This window comes from Triplophysa rosa, linkage group LG15, assembly GCF_024868665.1.
Source record: "Triplophysa rosa linkage group LG15, Trosa_1v2, whole genome shotgun sequence".
NCBI lineage: Eukaryota > Metazoa > Chordata > Actinopteri > Cypriniformes > Nemacheilidae > Triplophysa > Triplophysa rosa.
In genome coordinates, this window is record NC_079904.1 from 20,023,583 (window position 1) to 20,046,856 (window position 23,274).

At 38.1% G+C, this 23,274-nt stretch overlaps 1 protein-coding gene across 2 annotated transcripts in view; it reads left to right on the forward strand.

Moving 5' to 3' along the window:
* Positions 1-23,274, forward strand: part of ufl1 (UFM1-specific ligase 1) — a 49,148-nt gene that overhangs the window by 12,873 nt on the left and 13,001 nt on the right. For both annotated transcript variants that reach the window (XM_057353130.1, XM_057353129.1), the window contains exons 2-9: positions 5,266-5,411; positions 5,597-5,625; positions 5,706-5,803; positions 5,957-6,071; positions 14,057-14,187; positions 18,042-18,100; positions 18,184-18,330; positions 23,071-23,246. In XM_057353130.1, the coding sequence (XP_057209113.1) occupies positions 5,266-5,411; positions 5,597-5,625; positions 5,706-5,803; positions 5,957-6,071; positions 14,057-14,187; positions 18,042-18,100; positions 18,184-18,330; positions 23,071-23,246 (901 nt within the window). The remainder of the gene's footprint in view (positions 1-5,265; positions 5,412-5,596; positions 5,626-5,705; positions 5,804-5,956; positions 6,072-14,056; positions 14,188-18,041; positions 18,101-18,183; positions 18,331-23,070; positions 23,247-23,274) is intronic.

Genomic DNA, 23,274 nt, shown 5'->3' on the forward strand with positions numbered 1-23,274 from the left:
CGGGTTGTGCCCAGAAATTTGATTGTTGCGTTGTGAGAGTTTGCGGTCCAGAGTCAAGTCCGGAGCACAGAAGGGCATATTGAAAGCGCACAGCGATGCTTGGTTTCACTTTGATAAACCTGACGAAAATACAGTCTAGTGCAAAATGTACGGCGCCAAGCAGCATACAAAACATACAAATCTACTACAAGTTTGATCCGTTATCATCTTACACTCTGTCTAACGTTACACCGCACGCGAGGGGCGCGATGCAACATGGCGAAAGCAAAAAGAAACTGGACGTTTGTTGCGTCTCTTTGCGCTGCATCCAGTGTGCACAGAATTTCTGTTTGTTGTATTCGCGCCGCTCGCGGGCAGGGCGAGCGTTTTCAATCCATTCCCATGGAAGTTGAGCTCGCGTTGCGCTCGCGGAGCAAAGCGAGTATTCCTCTTCTCCGCGCGCGCCACGTGAACGTGCGCTGAAGTTCATAAGAAATTGAATGGATTAAAGACGCTCACCCCGCTCCGCACCAGTATATTTGGAGACAAAATGTCAGGTGAGACCACTACTATCAGACAGACTTGTCAGACGAGCATAAGAGACTTTACCGTCAGACACTAACAGACAGAAATGTGACAGGGTAGAGATGACGTTTCATCTCACGCTGATATTTCTTTTAAATGTTTACTTTGTTTTCAAAAACATTGATTGTTAGATTATTAAAAATTCACTGTGTCGATTTAATTATTTACTCAATCTTATAGTTTTATTAACATAAATTTTCGTATCAGTGTTGTAATTAAAATATTTTCATTGTCACCGTGGTATGGGGGACACGCCCTGCCCTCTCTAATGCCCCGCCCCCAATTAATTGAGTACTCGTTTTTCAAACCTGTCCAGTACTCGAAATGAAATATGATCAGAAATGCCCATCCCTATCAGTGCTGCCCCGCTAGCATGAGGTCTCGCTTTCCCGGTGCAGCGGCAGACAGCAGGGAGACACTTAATGAAATGCCTACAACCTTTAGCCAAAAAAGCGGAACGGCTAATGCTAATGCCCTGGCTTCCGCTCTTTAAGATGTGTGTGGTGATTTTATCAGACGATGTGTCTTGGTTACAAAACAGAATTGACAACAGAAAATATGTAAATGACAACAGCTTTATTGGGCAATAAGCTGTATGTAATGTTCAGATAGTAAAATCGAAATGGGACTGAAGCAACTTTTGCTGCCTTCACGGGAAATTCAATAATTCCCACTATAACCCGGAAATAATTCATGGGACGTTGCTTTTTTTAGTGTTAAAAGATACTTGTAATGTTTTAATTAGGGATGCACCGAAATGAAAACTCTTTGCCGAAGCCGAATAAAAATAAAACACTTGGCCGTAGGCTGAATACCGAATAACAAACACCAAACATGGCTTTTTGTATTTCTTCTATTTATTTAGCCAATTTTTTCACTATTGCATAAACTGAATGGTCAAAAAGTGCTTTTTATATTTTGTCTTGCTTTTCAATATAATACAATATAACTTAAAATAAAATTGAGCAAAACAAGTAGGCTAAATTAAAACAAAACATTAAGCCTTCTCCCCTCTTGAATAGCGTATAGTGCTGAAAGAATGTATTGTACTCTCTGTACCCCTACAACAACGCTTCATTAAATAGTGTCATTCAACATTATAAGCTAAAAATATGAATAAACGAAAACTGTCTGATTATTATAGGCTACATTGCAAAATGATTTAACGAAAAAAAAGCATCCATTCACGCAATTCTGACTGACAACCACTTCAGTTTACTTCTCTCCCCCAAACTCCGCCCACAAAAGATGACTGTCACTGTTCTCTCAGAAGGAGAAGGTGCACTCGTGGCCGGGATGCACGAAACATACTTTGACAAGTTTAGTACATGGAATTGTGCGCACGCGACCACTGTATGATGTCAAATGATGTCGCCAGCAGCAGGGCTACAGTCAGAACGCCCACTCCAGTCTGAAGTACATTAGTTACCGACCAGTAAAGACGCTTTCAATTTACGTGCTGTGTATTTTTTTCGGACACTTTAAACGTCACACACTGCGGACTTGTTTGCTGCATTAATAAAGCGCGTCTCTCTCTCTCTCGCTCTCTGTCTCTGCGCTGGTTGCTGCTTGATCACATCACACGTCATGTTCGGTCAAATTTATTCGGCCATTTCACTTATTCGGCACTTATTCTAATATTTATCGGTTGGCTAACATTCGGTGCATCCCTAGTTTTAATGCAACTCAATCATTAGTAACATTAATGTTACTAAATACTTTTAATGTTAGTAAATCCAGACGTTACTTTTGCGTTTGTAGTGGGATATATCCCGATATAAAACTACACTATGACGTCACGGATATGTTAATTAGCGTGTGATGTCATCAAGTGCCACAGTTTCACAAAATCCTTGCGGAAACACTGGATGATGCAGGACCACCACTATGCTCATTTTGATTAATTTCCCTAACCGAGAACCAACGCTCGTTATCCGAACCATTAACCATTTAATATTAAATTGGAATTAAATAAAAATACATGCTGCATCTCATTTCGAGGGCACCATCCTCCTGAGGTTGTGTTTGTCAGCAGCATACACCTTCACATGCGAGAACTGGAGGACGCAGACTTCAAAATGAGACACAGCTACAGTTGATGGACACGTTAAAAATACAACGATTTTTTTCACAGATTTATTTTAACATGCAAACAGCTGCATGACCTATAGCTCAACAACAGCACTTGCATTCACATATTATCACATTTTCACGAACCTGCAGCGTTTTGGACAATTGATAAAAACTAAAATAATATAAATCCAAAGCATAAAATAAACAGGCAAGAAAATAACTTAAATAATTAACAAATTATGACAAGATGAAAGGTTATTTGCGTCAGAAAGTTTTTTCATCAAATAAAAATAGCACTCCTACCTCAATCCAAAGCTTGGATAGTTTTTATTTAATAAAGTAACATGTTTACATGTTGTGGGGACAGTCTGGAGCCTGACAGTTCGACCCGTGGCAGAAAACACCCTTTCAGATGGCACGGATGTCCCGGGTATGCAGAGATGGAAGGTTGTTTCATTTGCTTTCCACCAGCCAGGATTAATATCCAAAGAGGGCACTTGGCCACATAAATGTGTCTTAGCTAAACATATATAAATCCGATCTGCTATAACCGTGCAAAATACATTTAAAACAACGAGCTTGAGCAAGGCTGCCAGTGACGCACTCCATTTGGAGGAGTAAAGCCCTGACAAATGTGGCCTCAACATCCAGATGAATTACACTTGTCCAGTTTCGTCAAGTGGGTTCGTGATCGTATTTTAATCTCGAAAACGTTTCGGAGGGCATTTACACCTGGTCGCACGTGTCAGCATGCTCTGCGAGTTAAAAACACACGTATAGTATATTTTTACAAAAAACTAAAAAACATGTTTGAATTGATAGTTATTTAAAAACGTATTATTGAATTATTATGACTTTTTTGACCTGAGGGAGGGGTTCAAACAGACCAATCACAGCACTTGCGGTCCGCGTAGGGTCCGTGTTGAAATTTTTTTGGAGAGGTGCGCGTCAGGTAGGGCTGTGCGATTTGGGGAAAATATCTAATTGCGATTTTTTTGACAGACATTGCGATTGCGATTTGATTTGCGATTTTAACTTTTCTAATTCAAGCTTCAGCTCAATATTGTTGTGTGGAGCACAGTATGGGTATAATTACCCTGCTGAAAGAAAACAACAAAAAAACATTACAGAATTTCTAATTGTTTCCATTAAAACCATTACAAAATTCATTTTTGTAGTGTGTTTTGGGCATTATTCAAATCGGGCTTACTGTTGTTCAATTGGTTCCCAGCTTCAAGATTACATCACACCAATAGAATCCAAATACCAGTGTACACTATTATAGTTTCCATTAAAACAAATACAACTCCCATTGTAACCCTTAAATCCATAACATTTTCTATTGTGTTAGTGAATTATTAAAATAGTTCATAGGTTACATAGGCTGATTTATTATTTTTCAAGTATGTGGGATTTTTTAAAACAAGTAGAAAATGTGCTGAATGTTTAATTTCATCCAAGTGAAATTAGCAAAACAGTTAGATAGAATTTACATTTGTTTGAAACTCGGAGCTAGGCGTGAGTTTACACAGGGTGCGCGCGTGCGTCAAGGCAACAGGCTGTGTGTGCGCATCAAGTTTAAACGGCTCGTCCACGAGACGCGCAACGCGGGGCAGAGACGTGCGAGTATGAAACAGGCTATGTGTGCGCATCAAGTTTAAACGGCTCGTCCGCGAGACGCGCAACGCGGGGAAGTGCGCGCGAGTATGAAACAGGCTATGTGTGCGCATCAAGTTTAAACGGCTCTTCTGCGAGACGCGCAACGTGGGGAAGAGTCGCGCGAGTATGAAACAGGCTATGTGTGCGCATCAAGTTTAAACGGCTCGTCTGCGAGACGCGCAACGTGGGGAAGAGTCGCGCGAGTATGAAACAGGCTATGTGTGCGCATCAAGTTTAAACGGCTCGTCCGCGAGACGCGCAACGTGGGGAAGAGTCGCGCGAGTATGAAACAGGCTATGTGTGCGCATCAAGTTTAAACGGCTCGTCCGCTAGACGCGCAACACGGGGAAGAGTCGCGCGAGTATGAAACAGGCTATGTGTGTGCATCAAGTTTAAACGGCTCGTCCGCGAGACGAGCGAGTATGAAACGGGCTATGTGTGCGCGTCAAGTTTAAACGGCTCGTCCGCAAGACGCGCAACGCGGGGAAGAGAGCGAGTATAACACAGGCTGTGTGTGTGGTCTTCTGAATTGGATGGTTCTTTAGTATTTATTTGCCTAATATGATCGATCTGACTCTGTAGATGCCGTAATAACACACTCTCTCTCTCCCGCTTTCTGTTTTTGTTTTTTTTGATTAGGCATAACGGAGGTGCGCTCACTCTGTTGGTTAGCAAGAATGCCACTCAAAGCAGGCTTGGAACAGACGCGTTTCCTTTATTTCACGTCGTTTCCACATCGCAGCCTCTTGCGATTATCAAATCGCAACGTCTCACATCGCGATTGCGATTCGATTTCGATTAATCGTTCAGCCCTAGCGTCAGGCTACGGCGCAGGGTACGCGGCTCTGCGGAGGCTACGAAGCAGAACCATAAATTGGGCTGAAGGGTCTTTGACTTAAAATGATATGGTCTGTCTGACTCCTGTACAATTGGCTTTCATTACACTAATAATTTTCATGTTTAACACAGGTTGTCTGAAAGAAACTGCATTGAAATAGTGGCCAAGATGGTGGAGGATAAGAAGCTAGATGTGCTTCACACTTTGGATGGGAAAGAGTATATGACTCCTGGGCAGATAAGCAGAGAAATGCGTGATGAGCTCTACATGCATGGAGGTCTGTGATCACACCACTTACATGACATGCAGTGAGCTCTTCAAACTTAAAAAAAATGTGACCAGTTAACTCACCTTCACATTTTTACAAATATGTGCATTATCAACTGTGGCTTTTATTTTAAAACTTTTCATAAGCATCATCTAACAATAAATAAAATAAACATTTTTGCTTTATCTTTTAAGGAAGGATTAATCTTGTGGATCTTCAAAAGGTTGGTTTGATCTGTCACTTAACACATAACATTTTGTATTTAATTATACTTAACTTGAATAGTTTTTTATTATATCACAGATTATCAGTGTTGATTTGGTCCATGTGGAGAGCAGAGCAAATGAAATGGCTAAATCAGACAAGAGCACACAGCTGATTCTTGGCCAACTGATTGATAAGTGAGTGAAATCTAATGACATTTTTTTCAGTCTTTTTCAGTTTATACATTGTTGCCATGCTTTGTAATATCATATACTGTTCCTAAAGACTTATCCTTAAAGCCTTTAAAAATAATCACAGAAGTGTTGTACTTCTGCTCTCCCCCAAAAAAGTAAATACTTGGATTGCCTTGCTGAGGAGGTGAATGATAAACTACAGGCGGCTGGACAGTTGAATATCGCAGAGCTCTGCAAAACATATGATCTACCTGGAGAATTTCTTACTGAAGTGAGTATAGTCTTTATCAAGTATTAATTTTCAGACTTATGATTGCAGTAGGTTAGGGATAATTGCAGAGTAATCCCAGACAGGATGGAATTGCTTACGCATATACAGGGAGAAAATAATTTAAGAGCTGACCTTTTTTTTTTGGTAACACTGTTCTACATTAAAGAGAAATGCTAAACCATAATAATATGCGCTTAAGTGCTTAAACAGACATTTAAATACATCATTAAGGAAAATACAAACTATAGCATTAGTTGCATACATGACAATATATGAAACTGCTAACAAAATAACATCAACATACACGCCTTTTGGTATAAAAACCTGGGGCCTCATTTATCAACAGTGCATAGAAAAGGTTCTATATTATGTCATAAAAATGTAAAATAAGTACAATAAATCTGTATTTACTATGGCTGTGCATTTAACACGTTTATTATAATTAACACATTATGGAAAATTAACGTGATTAATATTTTTAACATTTAATGCACCCGCCTTGCCCCAGACATTAGTAGGTCATCTTACATCAGGGCTTCAGACTAACTTTTTTTACTAGGAGCACTGTAGCCCCTGACTGAAATCTTTAGGAGCGCAAGCAGCAAATTTAGGGGCACGCCTTAAATCACCTGCAATACAATTATTGACATTTTTCCCCAAAATAGCTGTATTACTGACAAATACTTTGATAATAAATAGACTTAACTCACAGAAATCACAATGTGCAGTTTAATTTTCATTTCAGAGGGATATGACATTACTCAATACCAAGGTCTTACGGAATCTGCAGACTTGTTAATTCTGTGCAAAAATTTTGGAAAAATCTGCAGAATTCTGTGGAACGGTTTTAAATGCATTTACATTTGTACAGAAATGTAAACGTGTTAAAATAGTCTTAAAATACTACCCGTCTATGCGTTTAACTGCAGTTGACAGTGGTTTGGTTCTGCTCATCATTTAAAAAGAGGCAGAGCCTTCAGAGAAGCTTTAAGTTCTAAGTAAAGAGACAGTTTAAACTCTGAATACACCAGACCAAATTAGTACTCTGAATTCATTTGAACCAACAGAAAATATGCATGTCATTTTGTATGAAAAAGTATATGTTTTTTTGTTTAGAGTGTTAAAGCAAAGTGAAATGGCTCGTCTTAATACATTCTTATGATGATTTTATTCTGTATTAAGGACACTTTTATCATATTCACAACACAATGTAAAGATAACTTAACATAAACTTAACAAGAGAATTCGCCTGTCATTCATTCTTGTTGTGAACGGATTGGAAATGATTTAGCGCTGTCTCGAGTAATCAACACATAAATTACGTTTTCTTAACTCCTCCGTGGTTAGTTTTGTTTTAAACGTCTCAAATATCAAATCGTTCGTCATCAGGCTCAAAAAATATGAGCTGAGCTGTGACCGACGCAACGACAGCGAGAAACATCAGTGTTTTTTGTCTTGTTGTTTGATGAAAAAAACTGAGACGTTTATTATGCTGCTGCCCCTTTAAGAGATGCACCAATCTAATATATTGTAACACACGCGTTTTGTTTACACATACGTTTTGTTCCCGTAAGACATGATTGATTACTTTTTTCGGGCAAGTGACAGTTCTCTCAACTGGCCCGAGGATCTCCCATGCTGCCCCCGGGTCATCGGGCAGTCCTTTATGTCGAGCCCTGAATTTACCCCAAATGTCCTCAACTACACCGTTAGCTTGCATAAAGTGTTACATTTTTATGAAACAAATCATTTTAATATTGACTAAATTAAATAAGTTGTTTCTGGATATTGATCTAGGTGTTAGAGTGAGCGGCAACCATCCGGTCTCTCACATGAAACCAATAAGGAATTGACTTAAACTGCAATTCATTGACCGGCTGCTAGAGACCATGTTAAAATGGCCAACTTCACAGCTGAAAATGTGTTTACAGCCAGGTATAAAAAATGTTTGTGGTCTGTATAGCTAATTAGTCCCTTCATGACAACACTGCAAAAATGACTTTCTTACTTAGTCTTTTTTTCTTGTTTTCCAGTAAAAATGTCTAAAAATTCTTGAATCAAGATGCATTTTCTTGATGAGCAAACTGACCTCTAAGAAAATAAGTCTCGTTTTTAGTCAAAAAATATGAAATTTCAGTGAATTTGTGCTTAAAACAAGCAAAACAATCTGCCAATGGGGTAAGAAATATAATCTTGAATTGAATGACTAAGAAAAAGGCAAACCTTAATTCAAAATTATTTTTCTTACCCCATTGGCAGATTTTTTTGCTTGTTTTAAGCACAAATTCACTGAAATTTCATACATTTTGACTAAAAACGAGACTGTGCTGTCCTCATTATATGTTTTGTATATAATTTGACAGCCAGGTAAACTCTTCTATAACATCAAGACTCTGAAGACAGTTGGCTCTTTGTCCACAGGTTTATTGACGTTGCAATAGAAAGGTGAAACTGAAACATACATGGGCATACTCAGCACTATGTACAGATATATCAACTCAAATATATTAAATTAAATCCCTATGTTTTTACTGTATCAGTATTTTAATAGACATGTCTAAATGTAATATATGTAATCATATTTTACCTGTAGTCAATCACTTATTTATATGAAATATGAACTTTCAAAGTCTAGGAACAGTACAACCATCAGCATATAATATTACTTTAGCACAATAGTACTGAAGATAGTAAATAACAGACTTCTAACAATAAACTTCACAAAATGTAACAATTTCACCAAATAATGATGTGCAATCGTAGATGTTGCTAAAAACAAACAATACATACCCACTATGCTACATAGGGCATAAGATGTATGCAGATGTCACAGGATTAGCTCAGATACAATTAACATACTGCTCTCTGTGCCATGCTTGACTACTTCCTGATTAATGGTCACATGACATGACTCCTTACTGAAACCTAGGATTCTTAAAGGGGCCATGGCCAAAAACCCCCACAAAAGATCACTTAAAGAAATAAGACTAACATATTATGTGATAACGGAACAGAGACTTATTTTCTTAGGTCAGTTTGCTCATCAAGAAAATGCATCTTGATTCAAGAATTTTTAGACATTTTTACTGGAAAACAAGAAAAGAAGACTAAGTAAGAAAGTCATTTTTTGCAGTGAACTGTGAGTGGGGGGGGCTGATTTCTCATTAGTTTAAACTGTATTACACCTTAAAGTTCTGCATAATTAAGGACGTGACCACTTGAGTGACAGGTGGAATGCCGCTTGTGTATCTAAAAGGCAATTATGTAGGACCTACGCCGTAGGCACCGCCGGTTTTGCTTTATACTTGTTGTCCGCATCGACAGGCAATGACCACTAGGCATCAGTGTCCACACGCATGTTGCTTGTGTAACCATGACTACGCTGGGAAAATTATGCCTCTGTCGTGCTCACGACAGTTCTGGGCGGTCTTTCTGTTTTTTTTTTACTGTAACTGACATATTTCGGCAAAATGAAAATCCACTCCTGTGTCACCCTCCATACTGTATATACAGTTGTGCTCAAAAGTTTGCACTCCATAGGTAAATATGATCAAGGAAGGCTGTGAAAATAAATCTGCATCGTTAAGCCTTTGGATCTTTTCTTGCAAAATGTTACAAAAATCTAACCTGAGCCCCCTGGCCCCTCCCCTGTGCGCACCTCTGGTGCATCAGTACCCGGTTGACCCGGTAAGTCGCTGTTACTGGGTCTTATGAAAATGTAGTACCGCCAACTTTTTTATTTTTGGACCCAAAGTACCCGAACTTTTGACAACACTACTGCAAAACACACAAAGAACGACAAAAAATTGCATTGGAAATAATATTTTTTTTCAATGTATTATATATACAGTATATATATATACAGTATATATATATATATATACAGTATATATTTGTGTGCGTACAGAAATACTTTAGATTTAAATCATATTATGAAGAGTTTTTGTGATGATCAAAGATGGCGCCGAGCATGGCAACCATGTTGCGAGCTCTGACCAAACTTTGCAGTTTTTTGCCTGTTTTATTTCTAATTTTGATGATTTTTGTGTTGGACGCTGTTAGTCTTATTGTATATGATAGACGTACACTTCTAGAAATTGGCTCATCTCTGCTTCTCTCCCTTCTGGGATGGCTACAAATCTCTCCCCGCTCACCTTTTTATGGATTATATTACCATATAATAATCTTTTAAATCATATATTTTAAAATATATCAAAACACCAACATATGAGCATGTCCAAACGAAAATGAATACGTGGAAAAACAATGATATATTTCATACATATGTAAAGTAGGACTATTCCCAAGAGAGAATCGCTCCGCTCAGCTCCGCCCATTGTACTGATGCGCGCTTAATTTTATATTTCACGCAGTGAATGACAGGATTGGGCAAATATGGATAAATTCATAAGTTTAAACAAAAGAAAAGCAGAAATGTTACAGCCCAGAAGACCGACGGACATCAACTCAGAACCACCATCACCCAAAAAAATAAAGTCAGGCAGTACAGTGAAAGCTACCTGGCTTATGGTTTCGCATGGATCGGAGGTGCTAGCTGTCTCACACCTGAATGCCTCGTTGCAGGGAAAAGCTATCAAATGCAGCAATGGTACAAAGTAAGCTGAAGAGGCATTTAGACACAAAACACCACCACAGTTTAGCAAGCAAAGACAATGAATACTTCAAGCGACTAAAAGCACAAAATGTTAAACAGAACCAGCAAATGATGTCATGTGTATGTGTGTCTGAGAAAGCTCAGGAGGCAAGCTTCTTAGTAGCAGAACTGATCGCCATAAGAAAGAAGAATCCCTCATTTTGCCAGCCTGCAAGAAAATCAAAGGGGTAATGATAGGGGAGGACGCTGTCAAAGAAATTGACAAAATTCCATTATCTGACAACACAGTTAAACGTTGCATTGACGACATGGCTGCTGATATAGAAACACAGCTAACCGAAAAACTAAACAAAAGTGGTAAATTTGCACTCCAAATCGAGGATTCTACGGATAGCAGTGGACATTTCTGGCCAGTGTGTGACAGAACTTTTTTCTGCAAAGAACTACGAGACGCGCAACAGGGGAGGAAATGTTTATTGTCATCGATTCATACTTGAAAGAACGTGGTCTCAACTGGGGCATGTGTCATAGTATTTGCACAGATGGAGCGGCATCCATGACTGGAAAAGTCAAAGTACTGGTAACTATGGTGAAGTGTGCAGATTACCCACTGCATGTTGCATCGCGAAGCACTCGTCGCAAAAGCAATGCCCCCAGATCTGACTGTAGCATTAGAACAAGCTGTCAAAATTGTGAACTACATTGTCACAACCTTTGAAGTCCTGAATGTTTAACATACTGTGCAATGAAATGGGGTCTGAGCATCAGTCTGCTTCTGCACATGGAGATATGCGCTGGCTGTCATGGGGCAAGGTGCTCTCCCGTGTCTATGAGCTTCGAGATGAACTCAGACAGTTTTCAACTGAGCACGACATATCCCACAAAGAACAGATGAACAACGACTCATGGTGGGCTAAGATTGCATACATGGCAGATATTTTTAGTCACTTAAACAAGTTTAACACAAAGATGTAAGGAAAGAACGAAAATATTTTAACAGCAACAGACAAACTTGACGGTTTCAAGGCCACACTCAAGCTGTGGCAAGAAATACTGAAAAAAACATCTATATGTTTCCCATAACAGCAGAAGACCCCGCTCGTAAGACACCAGTCCAGTCACAGTCACATATCAGAATATAAGATTTGTTTGTAAATGACAGATGGTTCATTTGAATGAGTTGTTTCACCTCAAATAATGTCCGTTGTAATGTATTTGTAATAAATTCATGCAGCTGTTTATAATTAATTTGTTGTTTGTTCATCTGCATTAAATTTTATATACTGTATGTATGTATGCATGTACATTTAGTTAAATCAGGGTTGGGGTGCCATGGAAAAAAAACACTACAAAGGGGTGCCTTGCTTTCAAAAAGTTTGGGAACCACTGGTAATACTGGATATTTTATTTAGTTAGCATATCTTATGTTTTAAAGGCGTTTATCAGCAAAAACATAATATTGTAATCCAGACAAGAAGCGGATCCACATGCAGTAAAGATTTTTTTAATGAAATAAAAAACAAAGTAACAAAACAACAGGGTAATTCACAAAAGACAGACCGCTAACACAGAACAACCTCATACAAGGACAGACAGACAAAGGAAACACAAGGGTTTAATACACAGGGTAACAGGGGGCTAACAAGACACACCTGAAACAGATCATGACACAGAACCAATAGAAAAAGGAACTACAAAGAACTACAACACTAGACAGGAAACAGGAACTAAGGCATACAAACTAAAAGTCCACAGTAATCGGGGAAACACAGACAAGGTTCATGACAAATATATGCCAATATAAGTAAATATTTACACAACTTGTTTTTCCACAACCTCTGTAATTTCGCTCTAGTTATTAATGCGAAATAAATAGACTTAACTCACAGAAATTACAATTTGCAGTTTTTTTTCCATTTTAAGAGTGATATGACATTATAAAGAGTATACTCATTACTAGTGTTGTCACGGTACCAAAATTTCAGCAGTCCGTACCAATACCAGTAAAATTCCACGGTTCTCTCTCTCTTTCGGTACCAAAGCAAAACACCAGTACATGCTAATTAAAACACAATTTTATTAATAAAGCTCATTGTTAATATAAATGTATAGAAAGCAATGCCATTTTGTATACATGAAGTACACAAGTTAATTGTTGCTGAAACGGTGCTCATGCTGATGAACATCCTCCTCAGTCTGTTGCTGTAAAAGACAAATAGAATAAACTTCAGTAAGGCAACTGACTGAACAAACATGCATATGCAATATTAAAACAAACCTCAGTTTTTATACTGCATTTACACAAGCTTACTTACATTAAGGTAACTGTATATTAAAATAATAAATGCAACAGATATATTTTTCTTTAGTTTAAATTTGGCTTTTTAAACCTAATAGAGTTACAGTATCTATCCAAGACAAACACATTGCTAGTCATACAGTTAGTATGATAGTTTTCTAGCACATAGATTTCAGATAGGCCTAAATAAAATAGGTACTGTAAACCCCATCCTGTCCTCCCATTAATTTTACCCCATTACAGTTATAAAAGCATTAAATGGTTAATAAGGACACTTGACTGGATTAGCATTGGCGCTAACAAATTAACACGCAAACAGGGACGTTTATTTTAATGTAACCTTTAACTTAATATATGCTACAACATTCATAATGCAAACGCGAACAGAATTTGAAACTTACCGCTTGAATTGTTAACTTAAATCCGGATATTTCCTGATTTCACCACAAAACTCTGTTAGTTTTCTTCCTGATATGACTTTAATCTGAAGTATTTCTATGCGCATCTCTTGTGGATCGGAGCCGCGCTTATCCGCTCATCACGTCTTATTGCGTCTATGAAAAGTTTCCGACTGACAACCTGTTAGACAGAGCATCAGTTCCCGGTTGACCTGGTACGTCGGTACTACCGGGTCTTATGAAAATTAGGTACCGACTTGGACCCTAAGTACCGGTACTTTTGACAACACTACTCATTACAGTACAAGAACACATTAATAGATGACAGCTTCTGTCTTAATCAGACCATGTGCTTATTTACAGATGAACTGTGAACAGTGTTCATGTTAATATATCCAAACATTTGATAACAGTGACTGGTTTTGGAAACGCAGTTTCAGGTGAACTGAATGTGCTGTTTCTCCCTGCCGCTCACTGCACAGAGTAGACGGTGAGAGACATGCTCCCTGCACCGGTAAAGCGAGACCTTTCAAAGTTGTAAAGATGCAACTTGTCTTCTGCTAGGACCATCCTAGTAGGGGCATCTAAAACGTCTTTTATGCAGATAAACTGAAGGTCATTTTGATTGACTTATCTGTAATCTTTTCAAACATTCTGTTTTTTTCTACTCTAGGAGCTGAGTATAAGGCTGGGCAGAATTATCCAAGGGCAAATTGATCAGTACAACAGAGGAGTGATCTTTACCAAAGCTTTCCTCTCCAGACACCAAGCTCGCATATGCGGGCTGTTCAGTGCTATCACAAGGTCAGCAAACCTAGATCATATTTCCCATGGTGCATTTGAACAGTTTATGAAAAACTACAGTCTAAGACCACTGTAAAAAGAAAATGTTTATATCATGCCCGAATAACCTGATTTAAAGTAAATAAATTGCAGTAAAATAAATACAATTATTTTAAAGAGTGCAAAAATTAAAGGTGTAACAATATATCAAGTATTACATGTTGCAACACAAAAAAGTTAAGATGTGTATCATGGAGCTATGGCAATTGTTTTAAATTGACATCTTTTTGATCCTGTTATCTGTTTTGATCGTTTCATCATGTCTCATTTTCCTGCCTTAAAATAGCTTAAATGTAACTCTAGACCTCAGCTTCATTAAGTATACGCAGATACATGAATATGCAAATTATCCCCGCCTCAACTGCACTCTGCAGTTCCAGGTGCTGCTAAAACTGAAAGTGAAACTGAGACACAGCAGTGCAGCGTCCGAATCTATGTGCCATCTTTGCATATTTATGCCTCAAACTGCTGATCCCCATGGGTCAAATGAGTTGATGTGATTGGTTACAGGTTTATGACGTCAATAACCGGAGCAGTTTCAATCTACATTTTTAAACTGTCTTTGGTAAACAGCAGTTTTATGGAGAAAATACACTGCAATGGTTTAAAATTATAAATTTGCACATGGTTGTCTTAAAGCACATTAAAAACACCACATAACCATATAAACAACATTCAAAATTAGATTTTCACCACAGGGGGTCTTTAAAGTAAAAATATCTTACTCCTGTCATTTTGTTTTGTTTTCAGACTACATTTATTAATCTAATTCAGTTTGATTACTGATTGGTGTTTGATTTTAAGAGTCAATTTAGAGATTATTTTGGATATTTTGGAAAAAAATCTTGTGATTATCTAATAAAAATAGTCATATACCTGTACATCTGGGATTGTATGAGGGTGAATAATGAGAGTTTTCATTTTTGGGTGAACATAAATTACAGGTTTGTGCATAAATTACATCACAACCATACTCTTTTATTTAATGTATTCTACTTTGCTGAATTTCTGCTAAATTTCATTTTTGCTGTAGCATAGGTTTACTACTTTGTTTTGTCATTCTTTGTCTAGCGTTACATTATATAATCATGCTCTTATTCATGTAAAGGCATACAGTCACGGCTACGTCCTGAATCTCTGTCAGAATCTGTCAGACAGCGCACCGGTTTTAAGTTTTCTTTTGTGCTTGAATGAACAAAACCACACAAGATAATACCAGAAAGCCCGTTCTGTCTAACATTTTAGTAAGCACAGACTTCAATGTGTTAAATAAAATCTTAAATGAATGCAAAGAGTTGTGAAAATGGGAGAGGTGTTAGATCTGCGTAGAGAGACAGTTCTTAAAGGGGCCGCATTCTTAAACCTGCTGCTGTGACTCCTGTCATTAATGTTAATCAAAGAACAAAAGAAAAGAGGAATTCAATGTGTTTTGTAGCTTTAATGAGAATTCTTTTGTATTTAATTTAGAATTTATCATTAAAGACTGTATTTGTAAGTGTTTGAGAACTTCATTCAATTTCTGTATATTTCCTACCTGTTAGACATGATAACTCTCAATTATACTGTGTAAGGGCTATAATTAATGTTAAAATAAATAAAAAAAATAGTAAATTTAATAGAGACATCAGTTGCAGTACTAATGTGGCTTTGATTCATAAAATGCAGGGCTCTAGACTAACTTTTTACACTGGTTGCACTAGGGATGTATCGATTCACCGTGAGCCGGTTGAAAATCGATTATAATGTGTGACTATTCAAATCGGTTGAGGTGTGAACTGAATCGCAATACATTTTTTGAACAGCAGGGGCCGCCATGTTCACTGCAAACCTAAACGTGAACATGCTGATATTTCTTAAATGCAAAAAATTCAAGAAAAGCACAGACAGTATTAGTTTGTTTATATTAAAGAGACTTTTTCTATTATTAATTTGTTATAAAATTGCAGTTTAGTTTTGTTATTTGAAATAAAACATAATTTTATTATACAAAGAAACGTGAAGCATTTAAGAAATAATGCAAGGGAAGTTTGTTTCAACTCATTTTGTAAAAATAAATCGTGAGTAATTTGTGAATAAATCGCATCGTGAGATTAGATTAGACTTTTTTATTGTCCGTTATTTTGACTGACAGGCTCGTAAAAAATCCGTCATAATCTATTATTACCCCGTCTCTATGGTGCAAGGTGGCGTTAGGTGGTAATTAGTATGTTCGTGACATCATCACACTGTACTTGCGTCTCGGAACTTGTTGTATTTTAATACAACTGAATGCCCAATAAAGCCGTTGTTGTTTATATTCATCTATATATTTAATGTTTAAGTACATATGTGATTCGATCTGGGAAAACCTAACACATGGTGCAAATTTATATATTACAGTTTTTGATACCATATTCAAGCCCTTTCCAAATCAGTTTTTATTTTGCTCATACCTTGTGTATGTAACAAAAGTTATGGCTGAGTTCGGCTGAAGCGCTAAGATTTTCAGGAACGGAATTTGGAGGAAAACGGGTTTAAAGTTAAGTGATGAAAATAAAAGCACAACAGTCCAGTATCACAAGTAAAAGTCACTTTAGAGTAGTAAAAGACTTACTCTAATAACAATTTAATAAAAAAAAACACCTGTTCCCCCAGGTTGAAGTTCTACTAAATATACTGACAAACCGTTTGAATAAAACGAAAGTAAGAAAACTGTGCAGCACGACATCCGACGGGTTTTCCCAGATCGCATCACATATGTCTAGTCAGTAACAATGACAGGTGAAAACATGCATGTCCCTTCGCGAGCATATCACGCTCTAATGAAGGGAAACGGGGAGTTACAAATTTCCCTCATTGTAATCCGTCAAAATGACGGACGGACGGACAGCCTTCAGATTTTTCCGTCACTGGTAAAAAAAAATCTGTCAATGACAGAGAATTTTCGGTTAACGCGACCTCTGGTACACACACGTACAGGAAAATCTGGACCACGGCCAATCAGAGGGGGGTCCGCCCTTCACTATCTCTGATTGGTTTAGACCACGATATGGGCCTAATGTGTGTCTGTTGTTGAATCACAGGAAGACTTTCAGAGTCGCAGAGACTTTTTTTCTCCCACGAACGGCAGGACCTCAGATTTTTTTTTGTCGCACCGTTGAAAAATAAGGTCGCACGTGCGACCAAATTGGTCACACTCTAGAGCCCTGAAATGATGTTGTTAAAGAAATCTGTTGTTTCTACATTAATTTGGAATAGAATAGAATAGAATAGAATAGAATAGAATAGAATAGAATAGAATAGAATAGAATAAGCTTTATTGGCCAAGTATGTTTCCACATACGAGGAATTTGTTATAGTGACAGAAGCTCCACAGTGCAACAGAAAGACAGCAACAGGACAGAACACTGATGATAAAAAACAAATAATAATATGCAATAATATAGAAATAGGCAATGTACAAAACAGCAAAAACACAATATACAATATAGATATTTGGAGATTAAATGTGAAATTATTAGAATGTAAAAGTATATTTAAAAAATGAATGTTATGTGTGATTAATCAGATATATTTTTTTAATCGATTGACAGCACTAGTAAATATATGATTCATGTTTAAAGCATGGTAAAGAACTATGCAGTTCTGTTAATATCAACCAGTCTGGGAATTTAGTGCTTTGTGTTACATTAACATTAAAATTTTCATATTAAATTTAAAATTAAATTTGTTTATACTACTCAAACGATCTGAACTAACTTAAAGTTCAACCAGTCTGTTGGCATTTCTCTGTCCTTTGTTCATTGTTGTGGTATGTCTACCATTTCTGTTTCTAGGCCTACGCAGATCAGCGGTTTGATAAATATGTATGGTTTCCAGGAGAATTTGTTGTACTGTAAGTATTACAAATTGTTGTTAAAATAATAATTGATGAATTAATTCTGTGTATTGACGGCTTGTGTGTGTTTTGTTTATCAGCTGTTCTGGAGGAACTGGTTAACAGTGGTCGTTTGAAGGGCTCAGTGGCAGGAGGAAGGCTGGATAAAGCCATTTACATTCCTGACATCTACTCCAAAACCCAGAGCACTTGGGTTGAGTCCTTTCTCAAACAAAATGGGTATTTAGGTGTGTTCCGTTTTAATGCTCTCTGTATAGTAGGGACTGTACAGGTGCTGGTCATATAATTAGAATATCATCAAAAAGTTGATTTATTTCACTAATTCCATTCAAAAAGTGAAACTTGTATATTATATTCATTCATTACACACAGACTGATATATTTCAAATGTTTATTTCTTTTAATTTGATGATTATAACTGACAACTAATGAAAATCCCAAATTCAGTATCTCAGAAAATTAGAATATTACTTAAGACCAATACAAAGAAAGGGTTTTTAGAAATCTTGGCCAACTGAAAAGTATGAACATGAAAAGTATGAGCATGTACAGCACTCAATACTTAGTTGGGGCTCCTTTTGCCTGAATTACTGCAGCAATGCGGCCTGGCATGGAGTCGATCAGTCTGTGGCACTTCTCAGGTGTTATGAGAGCCCAGGTTGCTCTGATAGTGGCCTTCAGCTCTTCTGCATTGTTGGGTCTGGCATATCGCATCTTCCTCTTCACAATACCCCATAGATTTTCTATGGGGTTAAGGTCAGGCGAGTTTGCTGGCCAATTAAGAACAGGGATACCATGGTCCTTAAACCAGGTAGCTTTGGCACTGTGTGCAGGCGCCAAAGCTACCTGGTGCCAAGTTGTGCAGGTGCCAAGTCCCGTTGGAAAATGAAATCTGCATCTCCATAAAGTTGGTCAGAAGCAGGAAGTGCTCGAAAACTTCCTGGTATACGGCTGCATTGACCTTGGACCTCAGAAAACACAGTGGACCAACACCAGCAGATGACATGGCACCCCAAACCATCACTGACTGTGGAAACTTTGAACTGGACCAACGTGAAGCAACGTAGATTCTGTGCCTCTCCTCTCTTCCTCCAGACTCTGGGACCCTGATTTCCAAAGGAAATGCAAAATTTACTTTCATCAGAGAACATAACTTTGGACCACTCAGCAGCAGTCCACTCCTTTTTGTCTTTAGCCCAGGCGAGATGCTTCTGATGCTTCCTGCTGCTGACCAACTTTATGGAGATGCAGATTTCATTTTCCAACAGGACTTGGCACCTGCACACAGTGCCAAAGCTACCAATACCTGGTTTAAGGACCATGGTATCCCTGTTCTTAATTGGCCAGCAAACTCGCCTGACTAGTTTCCTAATTGCTAGGTTTACATAGTTAGTTAGACAACTTTATTAATCCCTGTGAGGGAAATTCATTCGCCACCATTTATGACACGTTAGAGGAGATCTGGCCCTCCCAGCTGAGCCTGGTTTCTCCCGAGGTTTTTTTTCTCCATTATTCATCATTGGAGTTTGGGTTCCTCGCCACAGCAGTGCAGTGTTGGCATGCTCACCGGGAGACTGCATTTATTTATTTATTTATTTATTAGATATTATTTATTAGAATGATCTTGCTTGGTCTATAAACACCATGCACTGTGCTGTGTTTTACCTTTCTGTGTTTTTCTTATTTGCTCCTGTAAAGCTGCTTTGGAACAATGCACATTGTGAAAAGCGCTATATAAGTAAAATTGAATTGAATTGAATTTCACCATGCAAAGGACACAGTTAACAATGGACATCAATACATACAAGATACACAATTATATAACATCATTAAAAACCTATAAAAGACCTGCTAAAATGCTCTGTAGAACACTGGTGCATTACCAATCTACCACTGAATGAGCTCTACAAAACCTCCTCAACAAAACTCCTCAACAAAACAAAAAAATACTGTAGCTCTCCTTGACAAGATTATCAATAAAACAGTCAACCTTGAGGTTTCTTATAAACATTGTTTTGCGCTGCACTGTTTCCTCAGATATTTCCCACTGTCACTGAGGAGCCCGGCCACATGACAAAGAAAGTTGATCCTGATTGGTCTGATTTGGCTGATTGGCTCGCAGATTGAACCTTTTTGTTTTCTTTAAAAAAAAGTCCCAAAATGTACACATTTAAAAAAACAAACATGGCATAATGTAAATAAATTGTCACAGAATAAGAATACGTGAACAACTCAATTTTGTCAAAAATGTCAGATAGAACCTTATCATTTTAAGGTGACCAATTGAAGTCAGATTATTCACACCTGTGCACAAATGCTTCCTAAATGCAAATATGTTTTTTTATTTGAAGCAGTTATTCTGAAAAAATGGGATTGTATTGTTTTATTACTGTTTTTAACCAATTTATATGTTGAACAGTGAGAATATATGGACTCCCTCAAACCATGTTTCCCGTCACACTAAAATTCTCCTAGGATGGCAGGTTTGCGAGTAGATGATCTTTTCTGTGGTATCATCCTGTAGATGCTGTTGATAGAATTTACAAAACGTTCCGATTATAATGTTATACCACTTCTCTGACAAGGATGAGTCTGAGATTCAAATGCAGGGACAGAAAATGTTTTGATACAATAACAGCTAAGACCGTGGGGGCCTAATCCACTGCAGGGCAATGGGACTAGGTTTGGAAGCACAGGGCTACAGAAGAAATAGCAGGACGTTGCAGGGAAACCCCTGGCAGTGTGGAGAATGACTGAAAGGAGACCCTGTCACGGTCAGGCCCGGATTAAGAATTCAGGGGCCCCTGTGCACAAGTGTCTTGTAGACCCCCCCATACACACGTGCGCACAATAAAGTTTAGAATTAGTCTATAGGGTACTACGTGTAGGAAGAACCTCTATCTTATACAGGATTACATTGCCAAGTTACAAACTATGATCACAACCTGAAGGACAAATCAACACCTGTACACATCCTCCATCATACAGGATTTACACCACATGATTGCAACAATGCTTTCCTGGACCAGCAGCAACAATATCAAGACATTTCCCTGCATACTGTAACTCGCTGGCATTTGCAAGCACTCACTGCCTCACCTCTACCTATTAATTCAGTTCTATCAGATTCTTCCATAATTCACACACGAACACGCCGGATTCACAAAACTGTTCTTAAGAGAAAATATAAGAACTTTATTAAGATAAATTATAGGACGTTCTTAAGAATATTCTTAAGTTTAATTCTCAAATATTTTTTTATAAACTTCTTCATTTTTCTAAGAATAAAAGGGCAGACTTTGTCAATGATTATACTATGAGTAATTTGTCCATTTGTTCAACTTTATTTGTGTAACAAGCACCTCGCGACTCACGTTCTTATGTAAGCGTGTAATGTGTTAAACGGCATTAACGAATATTATAGGTATACTTCTTTAGCCTATATGTTACAAATCTGTACAAGTAAACATTTTGCAATGTATGTAAAAGCACTCTGGATTTAGTAATAACGAAGGCTAAAAATTGCTAAAGTGAGGCAGTTAGACCTGATCAACATTATATCAATATAAAATTCATTATTGGCAAAGAAACACCACCAAATACATGTAAAAAAACTCTTACACTGGGTTAAATTACATACAAAGTCAATGCAAAGATGCGTAAAGACGCGAACGCACGTCAATCTCGTCTTCCGCGAAGGTTGAAAATATTTGTCAGATCGCGTCACTCACGCGAAAATAACTTTTCCCGCGAGTAATAAAGAGCGAGGAACGCGATTGTTCGTGTTTGTTGTGAACCCAGCATTATCTTTTGAGATTTTAAAGACAACCGTGAGGGTATTCTTAGCCTATAGATTATATTTACAACAATAAAGCCGTTCTCATTAACATATTTTCAGTTTCTATTGTCAGTTCTGACTTATAACGCGATGACTTATAACGCAACATATCAACGTAAAAAGCGGCGATATTGGCTATATTCTTTCACACAGCCTCTGTCTAGGTAACCATGTGCATATTTACAGATGAAATGTGTTCATGTTTATATATTCAAACAGTCGAAATGTGTTCATGTTTATATATTCAAACAGTCGATAACAGTGACAGGTTTATTGGAAATGCTGTTTTGTACTCATTTCATTCAGGAGTCACCTGTCGAATGTGCTGCTTCTTCCTGCCGCACAGTGAGTCGATCCTTGCGCTGGGAAAGAGAGACCTCGTGCTCGCGGGATAGCACTTGCGACATTTTCCCACTGAATGAAAGCTAAGGTTTATCGGAAAGTCGCTAGATTTGTCGCTTTGTGCTTCTCCTGAACAAAAGCTGCTAAAGGGCTCGTAAAAGTTACTAAATCAAGAGACAGACTTGCGTACGTTAGAAACACTGTTTTGTGTGTGCACTTGCCGGGCCAGAGAGGCACACGGCAGAATGAATATAGCCAAAACATTGTTATGTGAAATTTTCTCCCCGTTGCTTGGGCCTCAAGCGCGCATGGGCCCTTGGGCCTGTGCCCATAATGCCCATTGGATAATCCGGCCTTGGTCACGGTGATGCAGAAACACCAGACGGGGAGCCAAAACTGTAACTAGGGGAACTGCCAGAGAAAACTCTCTGGCACGAGAGCTGGCTAGGAATACAAGTTAGGTCCCAGGAGTCTAGACTGGAAGACAGAGACTCGGCCTGAAGGAAACAGCACAGCAGACAGAGAACAGAAGTACCCACATGGCCACAGCACACTGGAAAAAACAGTGAATTTATCTCCAGAAAAGATGGCTTGACTGGACAGAGAATACTTAAAATAGTTACATTGGAGAGTTAACTTAAAGTTACGAAAGATAACTAGACTGGACATACTAAACAACTTGACTAGACCACACCTCACCACAAAGCAGATACACAGAAACAAAACAAGGACAGACTAGAAAGCACACCTGACCTTTCTCAGTCCATTTGGTTTTTTTTCTCTGCAGAGTTTGAGGCGCTGACACGTCTAGGGATTGCTGATGCAGTCGGGTACATAAAGAAGAATTTTAAGTCTAGCAGGCTACTATTTCTCAAATCGGCATGTGTTGGCAAAACCATTGTAGATCAGCTAGAGGCCTCAGTTGAAGAGGCCATCAACTCAGCCACCTGGGTAGACATACAGGTATAATTATGAATTATTTTGATGTAAA